Source organism: Mastomys coucha, unplaced genomic scaffold, assembly GCF_008632895.1.
Source record: "Mastomys coucha isolate ucsf_1 unplaced genomic scaffold, UCSF_Mcou_1 pScaffold12, whole genome shotgun sequence".
NCBI lineage: Eukaryota > Metazoa > Chordata > Mammalia > Rodentia > Muridae > Mastomys > Mastomys coucha.
Genome location: NW_022196894.1, coordinates 49,870,432 through 49,883,686, shown reverse-complemented (window position 1 = coordinate 49,883,686; position 13,255 = coordinate 49,870,432). Strand labels below are relative to the sequence as shown.

The 13,255-nt window shown below is 36.7% G+C and overlaps 1 protein-coding gene across 2 annotated transcripts in view; it reads left to right on the top strand.

Moving 5' to 3' along the window:
• Positions 1-13,255, top strand: part of Alcam (activated leukocyte cell adhesion molecule) — a 196,296-nt gene that overhangs the window by 148,702 nt on the left and 34,339 nt on the right. For both annotated transcript variants that reach the window (XM_031364062.1, XM_031364063.1), the window contains exons 4-6: positions 7,754-7,818; positions 8,998-9,085; positions 9,546-9,728. In XM_031364062.1, the coding sequence (XP_031219922.1) occupies positions 7,754-7,818; positions 8,998-9,085; positions 9,546-9,728 (336 nt within the window). The remainder of the gene's footprint in view (positions 1-7,753; positions 7,819-8,997; positions 9,086-9,545; positions 9,729-13,255) is intronic.

Sequence of the window (13,255 nt, the reverse complement as noted above, 5' to 3'; positions counted from 1 at the left end):
TTCCTAGAAATGATTCAAGTAAATAGTAAAGAAAGAAACCCTGGAGGCCTCCAACTGGAGCAAGTAACCATGGATTTTTTCGTGTTTCTCTTTAATAACCTATGCAGCTAAGTAAGGCTGTCCCTTAAGTATTTATGTAGACTTCAAAGCCCAGATGGGTTCATGATGTGGATTCAAAGAGTACTAACACTGTCAGAGGAAACCTTTGTTCTCCAGAAAAGCCTTGTAAATGTATATTACATGTTTCGGTTGATTACCTTTTAGCTTAGAAGGCACTTTCTAGAAGTCATCTACACTTCTCTATTATAATTTTAATCAAGCTCACACCCAACTGTTTACCAGCCTAGCCAACTCCCATAGGATACATGAAGGACTGGTGTTCTAATTTTACCATTGGCCATGTTGGCTTATTTTTCTTCTATTTTGATTTTATTAGAGAGATGAACAGTAGATTTGCTAATTACATTTCCCCTAAAAGCAGATTAACAACAATAAAAACAGCAAAATTATCATAGGTTTTGATATTATAAATTCCAAGAATGTGGGTAGGCTAACTCATAACACTAATCATTCTAACTAGTACCCTCAGAGCTCCCAGGGACTCAACCACCAACCAAAGACTACACATGGTAGGACTAATGGCTCCAGCAGCATATGTATAGCAGAGGATGGCCTAGTTGGTCATCAAGGGCAGGAGAGGCCCTTGGCCCTGTGAAGGTTCTATGCCCCAGTGTAGGGGAATGCCAGGGCCAGGAAGCGGGAGGGGGTGGTGGGTTGGTGAGCAGGGGGAGGGGGAATGAACAGAGTCTTTTTGTTTTTTGGCTTTTTTAAATTTTGTTTTGTTTTTCTTGTTTTCGGGGGGAAACTGGGAAAGGAAATGAAATGTAAATAAAGAAAATATCTAATAAAAAAAGAACAAAAAAAGGAAAAATAGAAATTTAAAAAACACTAATCATGTAAATTAATTTGCCATCGTCAATTTTCTATACATTGTCATGAAATTATCGAACATCACAGTAACACACAAACAAGTCAAGTACATCCTGATTTATATTTAGAAGAATCATTTGTGGTATTTCCCAAGTTTTCTTTTTTAAAAAAGCTATATAAATATCTAAGAATACAAACTAATTTAATAAAATTTGTAAGCTACTTTAGAATGCAGAGGCTTTTGGTGATGCTTAAAACAGAGTCACACGCCACATACCTCCAGAACTCCAATCCCCTGCTCTTTTGAATGTTGTTGAAAACAAAGCTATTCTCAGAAGCAGAATTTGCATTCCAGGCTGTGGGCCAGAGAGAATTTACATAGCAAGTTACACACTCTTGAAAATGGCATTGCATCTGAGAAGCCATGGAAACCCCTCTAAATCTAAGAAAATTAATGACAACCCTGATGACCGCGGCAGTCCTACAAGATCTCATGTAGGAACCTCACTTCTTTTCATTGAATCGTGAATTTACCTCAGGCCACTTTTTGTGCATCCAGCAGCAGCTGTGGCAGGGAGACTTTCATCCTATGCATGTATATATTTCAGTCACTTAGGAGTTACTGTGCTCATCAATCAGTCCTCTGTTTCTACTGAATCACCTAGCAACATGAGCCATGTACCACTGCATCCAGTGTAGCTCATATGAGCCAATCTCAGATCAGCATCTGCGGACTGCCAGACCCAGGAGCAAAATCAACTTGCTCTTATTCAAGCCAGAGGGCCTGACTGATGATTTTACCTTCAATGTAGGTTTGTTTGTTTTGTTTTAACCTACATCTCTGATGTAAGAAATTATATCTACAAGCCAACCCCAGTCCAAGAAAGTAACGTGCCTTGTCACCATTAACCGGCTCGTGAATGGCATCAAAATCAAACTGCCTTTGCATTTAATGCACATTTGAGAGTAATAAAACTGTTTGGAAACAAGATTAGACCTTTGAACGTTGCCAGAGATTCATTCAAATGACTGTGCAAAAGTCTCAGAGGTCAAACAGGTGCCAAGAGCACCAAATGGCTGTCAATGATGTGATGGAAAAATCTGTGAGCTAGTCACCAGAAGACCTTGCTCTGTCAGAGCTGCCACTAACTTCTGACCTTGGAAAGTGTCTTCACCTGCCTGGGGTTTAAACAACCTCTTGAGTAAAATGAATGATTTAGATAACATGGAAGGAGTCTCTCTGCTGCTGTTAGAGCCCTGACCAGGAACTAAGGAATGGGGTCTAGCATGGTAAGGAGCTGCTTCTAGTCAAGTGGATAGAATCCTATTCACTGTTTCAGTTATTTGCAATAACTACTTGAGGAAAAGAAAAGGAAGAGGCAGCCTCAGACACTTACGAGGTCAGATACAAATTCAGAGTCAGTATGGGAAATATAAGAAGACCCATCTTGATTTTTTTAAGGATCTAAAGCACCTCTTGGTGAGCCTTTGGTCTTAATTTTCCCAGTTCTCTGTGCTCTGCTGGTGTGCCGTGGTATTAGATGAAGCCTGTTTCCAGGACTCGGTCTGTGTACAGTGGGCCAGTCTTCAAAGTGTTGGCCAATGCTGGCTCCACACATAATTTCACAAGTCCTACTTGGATATGACTCTTTAATGCTTCATCGAATTGGAAAATTGAGAATCTCTCCTCCCTCCAGTAGAAATTGTTAAACCAGAAAATAGTAAAGAACCCTGTTCAAGGAGAAAAAAATAGAAAATGAGCTACTTAACAAATAAGACCTAAACTGTGCGTTACAATTTCACTCTTCCATTTGGCAGGGGAGGTAAATAAGGGGGTGGGGGGTTGAAACATGGGTCATACACAGCCCAGGCTATTGCACAAACATGCTCTATAGCCAAGGCTGCCCTTCAACCCCTTCTCCTCCTTTCATCTTCCAAGTATTGAAATTATATGTGTATCACTATAGTCAAGTCACTTTGATTCTTTAAATACTAAAAAAATAAAAGTGATAATAACATTTCCCAACATACTGAGAAAAATAAAACATTGTTCCATAGATGCACTAGCTTAAGTGTTTGGTAACTTATGAGGAATTTGATTGTAAACAGGGATGGGGAGTCTCACCCCTGCACAAACCTGCCAGGGCACTTGTATCTTCTTGTTCTTTGGCTGAGCTAGCCTGTGTGTGGTCTATAGAGTAAGGCAAGAGTATTGTGGGTGAGAAAGAGCAATTTTCTACCCAGAACTACATCTTAATCTGTCTATTAGAGGGCTGGGTGCCCAAACTGTAACTTTTAGTAAGTATTGATTTCTACTTTTTTCTGAAAATCGATATTCACAGAATTCACTAGCTATATAGCCGGAGAGTAGGAGCTGGGAATTCGGGTATCTATTTTAGTATATTTATTCCTGATCAGCCCATTATCTCTGTACTAGTTTCTTCTCCAGAAAAACCTGTTACAAAACAAAAGGAGTGACTGGAGAAGCAAAGCTTCCGTTTCCAGAGCACTTGGAATTATACAGCATTTTATATCTAGTTTAGCCTTTAGTCATTTGTGGTAAGCCTTGAAAGCAGATTCATGCAAGCCTGTGATGTCTTCAGTTAAAAAGAAACCCTTTCAGGCTTAGAATTATATTCCATTGTTATAGATACTTCTATATTGCACATGACACCAAAACCTACACACACACCCTCACACTCACACATATATACATACACACTTATACACACACAGACATACTCACACAAACACACACAGGCGCACATACACAGAGAGAGAGACACACACACACAGGCACACAAACACACACACACATACACACAAACCTATACATGCAACAAACTACTGCATTATCAGTGTTCTGGGTCTTACTATATGATTTGTTTGTAAAATCTTCTTGTCCTAAAATTTTTAATGTACCACCACACTTGTCCCTATCATAATACACTCCTAGCTACTTCAGCTGAGACAGGCCAGCAAGGAAAAAAATATGAACTATGACATAATTATATAATTGATCCATGGTCTGGTAAAAGATTTTAAAGAAACTACTCCATATTGTTCTGAAGTAACATCGGCTTAATTTTAAATAAGTCAACTTAATTAAATTAATGCTATAAACAAATTTGTAGTGTTGCTTTTTCTTTTGATTTTATACTTGGTTATAGATCCTTGAATCATATTAAGACATAATTCACATGAAGTATTCGTTTTACAAAAACACTACGTGGGAATCGATATGCAATTTTGCTAAAATAGTATGTGTCCTTTTAATGGTCCTCCAACTAATATCCATTGATTGTTACAGGCTAATATAAAAGAAAATTACATACAAAAAATGTAGTTAATGCAAAAGATTTGAAGCAAGAATCTATGAGAAAATAACTCAAGGAAATAGAATAGCTACTATTATTAAATTATCATTAAATCACAAAATTCACAGTGACTCTTGTAAAGAAAAGGTGAATAAATTTAAGGACTAAAATTAAGCATCCTTTCACCGGGTCTTTTTTTTCTTCTTTTGTTTTCTACAGCTTATGTTTATTAAAACAATGATGAATTTTAGAAATAATTAATGCAAACAAAGTATTTTATAAATTTGGCATAGATACAGTATTTGTGATTATGTGCTTATTGATAAAGTATTACCAGGTTTAATTATCCTGGACCCCCAAGAGCTCTCAGACACTGGACCACCAACCAGGAAGAATGCACCAGCTGATATGAGGCCCCCAAGACATATACAGCAAAGGACTGCTGGGTCTGGGTTCAGTCAGAGAAGATAGATGCACCTAACCCTCAAGAGCCTGAAGGCCCCAGGGAGTGGGAAGGTCTAGTGGGGTGGGGATAAGTGGTGGGGACATCCTCATTGAGACAGAGGGGCGGGGAGGAGGTATGGGATGTGGAACAGTCGGAGAGGAGACTGGGAGAGTAATAGAATCTGGAATGTAAACAAACAAATAAGCAAATAAATAAAAGATTAAAAAAAGAAAAGAAATAAGAAGTAAACCTGCTATGTAGTAAGAGGAAGCAAATATGAGCTATTTTGTTTGTTTTATTTAGTAGATTTAAAAGTAGTAAAAATTGGCAAAATTACCCAATAAGTTTTTATTCAGAGCCTAAATTAGAATTTACAAAGCACTCCATATTTTCCAAAGATATTAGTAATGATGAAGAAATTAAATGTCAGTTGTCTTTTCATTCCTCTTAATTTTGACACATTTTTTAAAAATCGAGTAAATTAATTAATGTGTTCTGTCTCTTGAATTTTAAAGGTTGGTGTTGCTTAAGAACTGGCTTCTGGGCCTTGGGAACTTTGGTTTATTTAATTAAGACCCAAGACTTTTCATTTGTTTAAGTATTCTGGGTGCATTCATCTCTCAAACATATTAAATGTTTGTCTTTGATAGCATGGGTTCTAAGAAAAAGTCAATGTTTGATCAATAATTCACTTTTAATTTGGAATGTTCCATTAAAATGCTGACAGCCTTAAGTTGTACTATCATACAAAAGGATTTAACTTCATACCATATATTTCTCCCACAAACTAGTCACTATTTTGAGGGTAAATTTTGGCAACTTTTTCTAATTTTTAGTCACTTAAACTAAGGAAGTGACTTAGTTTATGTTTTTGTCTTCTATTCCTATATGGTCTGGTTAGGTAAGTCTGACAGCTGAATTCCAAATTGAGTAGTAAGTATACAGAAATCAATTCAGTTTAGTGTAGCAATCAAAAATGTTTGAAAATATTAACATTAAAATTATGAGAGGAAAAGTCACTAGTTTCATGTGTATATAAAATAAAAGTAACTCTACTCTGAAAGATAATGAGTCTGTATTCTCTTTAAACTACTTGTGAATTAAAAAGTACCAAAATTTTGACAAAATTATTCAGTAACTTTTTATTCAGATTTATGTAGATTTGCAAACAGTTGAATTGATTCTTTTTTGTTTGTTTCTTTGCTTGCTTGATTGATTGATTTTGAGTCAGGGTTTCTCTTTGTAGCCCTGGCTATCCCGGAACTTGCATTGTAAACCAGGCTAGCCTTGAACTCAGAGATCTACCTATTTCTGCCTTCAGAGTAATGGGATTAAAGGTGTGTGCCACCATGCCCAGCTTAGTTTATTTGATTGTAAAGTATAAAAGTAATCATTTGTAGAAAACTAGAAGAATATAAATTCTATATTGAGACTATATAAAAAGTTCAAAAAAATAAGCACACACACACAGAAACAAACAAGCCAACTCTATTAATCTAATCAATAACTTGGCAAAGAGAATAAACAGTTCTAAAGAGTACAAACTGCCAATAAATATTAGATTAAAATGCTTTACATTCTAGGCCATGAGGGTATTCAAAGCCAAAACCACATTAAGATTCTCTCCTATCATGGTGAGAATGGCTGTTTTTAAGAAATCAAACAATAAATTCTCATGACTACAAAGAAAGGAAAGTTTAAACAAAGCTGGGGAGAATACAAATCAATGCAGTCACTATGACAACCAGAATGATGCTTTCTCAAAGAACAGAAAGCAGAACCACTGTAGTATGCAACTGTACCATCCTTAGGTGTTTACTCAATGGAAAATCAACATTAATATGCAGCAGAGATACCTAAACAACCATTTTATCACCTCACTGTACCCAACAGGTAAACTGTAAATTCAGCTCAGATGTCCACCAACATATGAGCAGACATTGAAAATAGAGTGTGAGAGTAAATGTTACTATCCACCAATTAAAAAAAGTACTAACAGTTTTTACAGAAATTATCTTTGCAGAAAATAGAAAAGTTAAAGGTCCTTGTATTAAGCAAGTTAAGTAAACTCAGAAAGAGTGGTGTTGTTTTCTCAGATATATGAAGTCTATACTTAAAAGTATAAGATTTTAAGACTCAGAAGGTACTATTTAGAAAAAGGAAAATAGCCAGTGGGGACCAGTACAGCGGATGAAAATGGGGATGAGCAAGATAAAATTCCATAATAAAGCGTGTGCAAACGTCACAAAGTTTCTATCATATTGACCAATGACTATATGCTAATAAAAGTAAGATTCCTTAAATTAGTTTAAGAAATCATTGCTGAGATTTTAATCAATCGCATCTGAAGCTATGTCTAGAATTTTTTTTATAGAACTTAACTCTTCCGTCTCAAATTCCAAACTAGAAAGATTTTCTCCTATTTTCATAATTTCACAAGATTAAATAAGAGATATACATTGGTTTATTTGGGAAACTGAGGCATAGACATCACTACGTGGCTTTCTCAATCTCTTACAGTCATGTTTCCTGCACTTCAGTGTGCTTAAGAATCCCCTAAGAGCGTGTTAAAAAAAAATATAGACCAATGGGATTTTCCCTGGAGATCCTAGAGGCTGCTTAAGCCTCAGAAATGTGGGCTTCCAATTAAAATCTTTGTGATTTGGCTTCGTGAATCATATCATTCTCAACTAATGAGTTGGAAACCTTCTCCTTAATAAGCAGAAAGTACTCATGTTTAGCAACTAGAAATAATACATCCCAATTAGAACATTGGCCTATGCTTATCATCAAAACTATACTCACCTCATAAAACATCTAGAGAACACTGGAGATATTTTATTCAAAGGATTTATAAGCTCTTAAAACAATATTTAAAGTCATAAATCAAATACTTTACTTCACAGGTTATGTACTGTGTTCTGTAAATCTAGAATATTTGGGAATAATCCATTCTTTATTGATTGAGCTTTTGCCTTCAGTATATGGATTCTTTTTTTCATACACATGCATGTCCTTTATCTTTTCCAGTATACTTACACCTTTTTCTACTTAACTTTAGAGCAACCATCTAAACCTGAAATTGTAAACAAAGCACCATTTCTTGAAACAGATCAGCTAAAAAAGGTGAGAAGTTGTTTTTATTATCTGCGTTACTCAATCTAGGTGCCCCTAGGTGTTCAGACAAACAAGATGTGCTGGCTGTTATGGAAGTTACAGTGCTTCAGGTCCGATCAGAGAGGTCAGAAAGACAAAGTGTGAATAATGTGACCAATCATTGATCATGGCAATGGGTTTGTGGAAGGAGGCACATTTGTTCCTCAAGAGGAGAATCTTTATGATGTGAATAAATCAAATTCTTGCTAGAATCAGTGAAGAATAAGTGGATTTGCTCTAGTCCAAACATGGGGAGGGCTTTCTAACTAAAGTCATTTGATGTGAAGGAATGTGGTGCGTGGTGAACATCAATTTGGGGTGTTTCAGAAACTTTGGGCATTAAAATTCAAGGCAAGAGAAAGTCCTGTGAGATAAACATGGAGGCATAAAAAGTTCTTAGGTTAATCAAGACTTGTGTAACATTTAGACTTTATTATATAAATCACTGAAAGTTTGAAGTGCAGGGTGAGAGAAAGCAGATACAATCACATTATCACAGGTGGGAAAGGAAGTGGAGTTAATAGGCCGGCAAAGATGGAGGCCCAAATGTGAGCACATCAATTGGGTAATAATTTCATCTTCATTAACTAAAATACCTCACGATTCCATTTTGTTTGTGTAGCGGCATAAGATCAAATTTTTTGAATGCCATTTATTTTTATTACTCAGTATTTGATAAATGTTGAATAATATAGTTAAAAACTCACTTGAAGACTAAACTGAGGATTATCGAATGTGGCAAGTATTTATACTATGAAATGAAAATGGAATTGGAGATGTGCCACATTTTAACACTAAATGATTCTTGCATTTGAAGATCTATGAACCACAGCAATAATCAATATTAATATAGTTATAATGTCATTTCGTTAATATTAAAAATGGATAGAATCAAAATGAATTTGGTAATGCCTTTAAGTGGATGTGATTTTATGCATAGTGGAAAGCTTTATTGTACATTTCAAAATGGTTGGGACTATAATATTTAATATGAAGCATTATTTTTATATAAGATTCATAGGGTGATTTTTAAAATTAGGAAATAAATGGTTGAAGACACTCCATTTGCTGAAGATTCTGTGGCTTCCATGTTGAAGGAAGGATTTGAAACTATTTGAAATGAGGAAATTTTCCTTTACATTTTTTCAGTTAGGTGACTGCATCTCAAGAGACAGTTACCCAGATGGCAACATCACGTGGTACAGGAATGGGAAAGTGCTACAACCTGTTGATGGAGGTAAGCCTGAGGCAGGCAATGACTTCCTGTGGCCTATTTAATATTGTTTAGGCTACTCATTCTATCAGCTATCCAGAATCAAACATGATGCCCCCCTTCTCTATTTAAATGTCTATGCTTCAGTTAAATTAAGTGCCTTTTAACTTATTGGATAATTTTTTTGGACACCATTTTATCCCTTGTATAGAAGATTCAAAAGCAGAATAGAGTGTTTCTATATATGGAATGTTCTGGAAGTTAATTAAATTGAGTGGGAGATGGGATTCTAGGGTTCTATTTTTGCCTATGTCTATGATTCACCGTTTTAAAATGACATCTTACCTCACTGAGTATCAACCTTCTCTCCTGCTAAGTACTATTAGAAAGACAAACTCATATCTTAAGGGTGTTGGGATATTTAACTATGGATTGTGATTTTCCAGTGAAAGATATTATCATTGAGATCCTTTACTTTCTTTAGAGGTGGCCATACTTTTTAAAAAGGAAATTGATCCAGGAACGCAGTTGTATACCGTGACTTCCTCCTTGGAGTACAAGACAACCAAGTCTGACATACAAATGCCATTCACCTGTTCTGTGACATATTATGGACCCTCAGGCCAGAAAACAATTTATTCTGAGCAAGAAATCTTTGACATTTACTGTAAGTAACTGAATTACAATTGTATACTTTCAATGTATTAGAAAGAATATTCAAGTAATTTAAATCTTGACAATCCTGATTCAATTTCTCTTAATATTCTGCTGCCTGTCTTCATCATGAAACTCTGATACACAACTCTGATATTCTTCTTCCTTGGAAAACCTACAGAAAAAACTGCTCACCGCTTAAGATTAGACTCCATTTCCTACTATATCGTTTACGAATATGTGTTTGGTACTCTGTGATGTGCTATCTTCCTTATAGATTTGACCTCTAACTTAACCAATTCCTCCCAACACTCTCCAGCCATAGCAGATTGCCATATGTTTTATAGGACTTCCTAATGCCTCCTGACCATTTCCTGAAACAAGCAGAAAAAGGCAAATACTGCCCTATGACTTGCTAACTTTTTAAGTTTGACATTACCAAGGTGAATTCTAAGACTTATGAATTTGGCATCAGAAGGAACTGGTATGAATGTGATTGCCAGGAAGGCAGATGGGCTGATGGATGAATCCTTGGATCCATAAGATTGACCCAGCAATGCCATAGGCATGTGGGGAGAGTGTTTGGCAATCAGAAGACAACAAAGGCACTATTGAATCTCTTGTTGATAGTGCGACATTGCTCCTGAAAAGAGGTTATTCTTCCAGCTGAGAGTCAAGACACTTACATCAGAAGGAATTTATCAGTGTGGTGTTGTAAGTGATAAACGTCACGGGAACAGAAGGGCCATTCCTGAAATGTCAGGTGTCCAAGGACAGTGATTCTGAGACTCTTGAAGACTTTGAAGAGGAATATGAAAGATTTGCTAGAACACCCATTACTGAACTTCACTCAATTAAAACAACCCAGTGGATGTAAAGAGGTGCTGCATGGTGAATTTATTATTAGAAAATAACATAGTAATATTACTGATGATAAATGGAGCCAATGTGGAAAACCACTCCTGTAGGGAGACTTCAGAAGAGAGAAAGATCTAAATGATAGATGAGGACATTCAAGAAAGGTAGATGGAAAATTCAACCTGAAAGAGCCTAAGAGGGATGCACTAGTCTTCCCCAACCTCAGTCTTTGTGTTCACCTGATTTCTGGCCCTGGCACTGACTTCACCCAGCTATCCTTGCTCCCAGTGTATGGGCAACAATTGCCGAAGTGGAATTCGCTACTGCTTACCTCCCTCTGCTCATCCTAAACAAACTGCCCATGAAGCTGCCACAAGAAGTCTTTTTCTACACCCATAGCTGCAGGATTCCTGCTATGGCTGACCTTCATATTGACCTGTCACCTCAATATGGTCAGATTCATCTTCCTGCGCCTAGCTGCTGCTTTCTCAGTCTGTTTCAGTCTCTGCCATGCACTGCGTGTCAACCTTCATCACCACACTTCACACACTTCATTCCTGTCTGTTGTTCACATTCCTCTGGAAGAATACAATTCCCATGCCTTCCCTCCATTCTCAGTTTATTGCCTTTATCATGAAGCCTGCCCCTACTTAGTCTTTAAAACAAAGGAAATCATTCCTTTGGATGCTTCTTAGGCTCTGTTTTACTTTTCATGCTGTATGTAATGTAATAGTGTGAATTATTACACTTGCTTTTCTCATAAATAGAGAAAAACCACTCAAGAGCACAGTATTTCAACTTTATGATCATTTCACGTTAAATATGTAACATTGATCCTAAACTATTAAGTCTTTAACTGGGTAGAAGGATAAGTGAACGAATAGGTAAAAGAAAAAATGAATAGACCATATTGGTAGGCATTTGTGTAAAGTGGGAAAATACAACAATCTCAGTTGATGTACATTCTAGATAACCATGTATATTAAAGGAGTATTTGTATCAAATGCTTATGTGTAGGAAAAGGATGAAGGATTCTGAATATCATTAGAATAGTCAAATAATTGTTTTAGAAAACTAATTTAAAGGCAATCATTATAGAATAATAAAAAGCAAAAGGAAGGCACAGGGTGAGGGAGCAAATGAAACTGACGGCAGTGTCTCGGGTATAATAGGTTAATCGAGGCATGGTGAAGGAAAATGCTAAGAATGACTGGAGGGGAAGAATCAAATGTAAAATATACTAAAGCACAAACCTCTGAGACTTTGTGCTAGATTGGGCTAGAGGAGCAAACCAGAAAGTCAGAGTATGGAAGGAATGATGATTCATTACAAATAAACAACAAAATCCAAAGTCCAGAACAAGAGGACCAAAAGTGATGATCACTTTTGTTAGGAGTGTGACTACCCAGAATACTACCATAAACATGCAAATATGTTACAAGAATCCTGTGATTACACCTTAGTGCTTCACCTCTCTAGTAAAGAACAGATTGAAAAGGTATGAAGAAAAAGAAAGTTGGAAGAGAAGAGAAAGTGAGGCACATGGTTCTGGCTGTCCTAGTATCAGCCTTGATCAGAGATGTGCCATTGTCACATTCCAAGAAAGGACCACGTTAAATCTTGAACCTAATACACATTGCAGAAAAGTTTATGATGGATACCACTACTTCATACAATTAAGGTATACAAACAAATAATGGAAAGGGAAAAAAGAAAGAGAAGAAAGATGTGTGGGGAGAAAAGCCAGAAATGGCAGCTTTCTGAGCTTGACAAAAGCAAGCTTTATTCACTTCTTCGATTCCACTGGAGCCTGATGGGTGGAGGGCGATTGCCTACAAATCCAGAAATAAACACATAAAGCTTGATGTGTTTGAGCGGCGGCGGGACACGTCTGCAAGTATCACATCAGGCCCAGACAGTTCCATGTGCAAGAGGTTTAATTGAGAGGAAGTAGAGGGTAGTGGCGCAGAAAGAGGAGAGAGAGAGAGAAAGCAAAGATGAAGGATTTGCCCCATATATATATATATATATATATATATATATATATATATATATATATATATATGGGTTGTGACGTAGTAGTCCAAGTAAAGGTGGGAGCTGAACCCAATGGATTCTGGGAATATGGTAGCCATTGCCCCGGCAACAGGTCTGTGGACCCGCCCATGTATCGCTGCAGGTTCTGGATGCTAACAAAACTAAACCCTGATCAGTGTGTGAACCTCACTGTTTAGTGTTAGGACATGGCAATGCCCAGATATTCACACGGGATCACTGTCAAAGAGGCAATCTACAACAATCTTTCTAAATTTCCCTCTGTCATTTAATTGTAGAAGATACATAAATGACTGCAAGAAATAGAGGGAGCTTCTGCAACCACAACTTATCAGCTTCTCTTTATTAGCTAATAATAAAATAGGTCTCTGTAGGTCAAGTATTTTGTTCACAAGTTTGAAAACACGTGGATAAGTCAATCATTGTTCATTTTTGTCTATCCTAAATCAGACAATTTCAAAATTCATCCTTCATGCCATTATCCAACAATGTACTGCATGGTCGTTAGAAGGTCAAGCATTTGTAAAGCCCTCACTACCTCCTTTCACTTCCTGTTTACAGGATAGCATCCCACTGTGTGGAGCATTTAATTCATTTGGCACTTGACTGTTAAGTAGTAATGTGTAT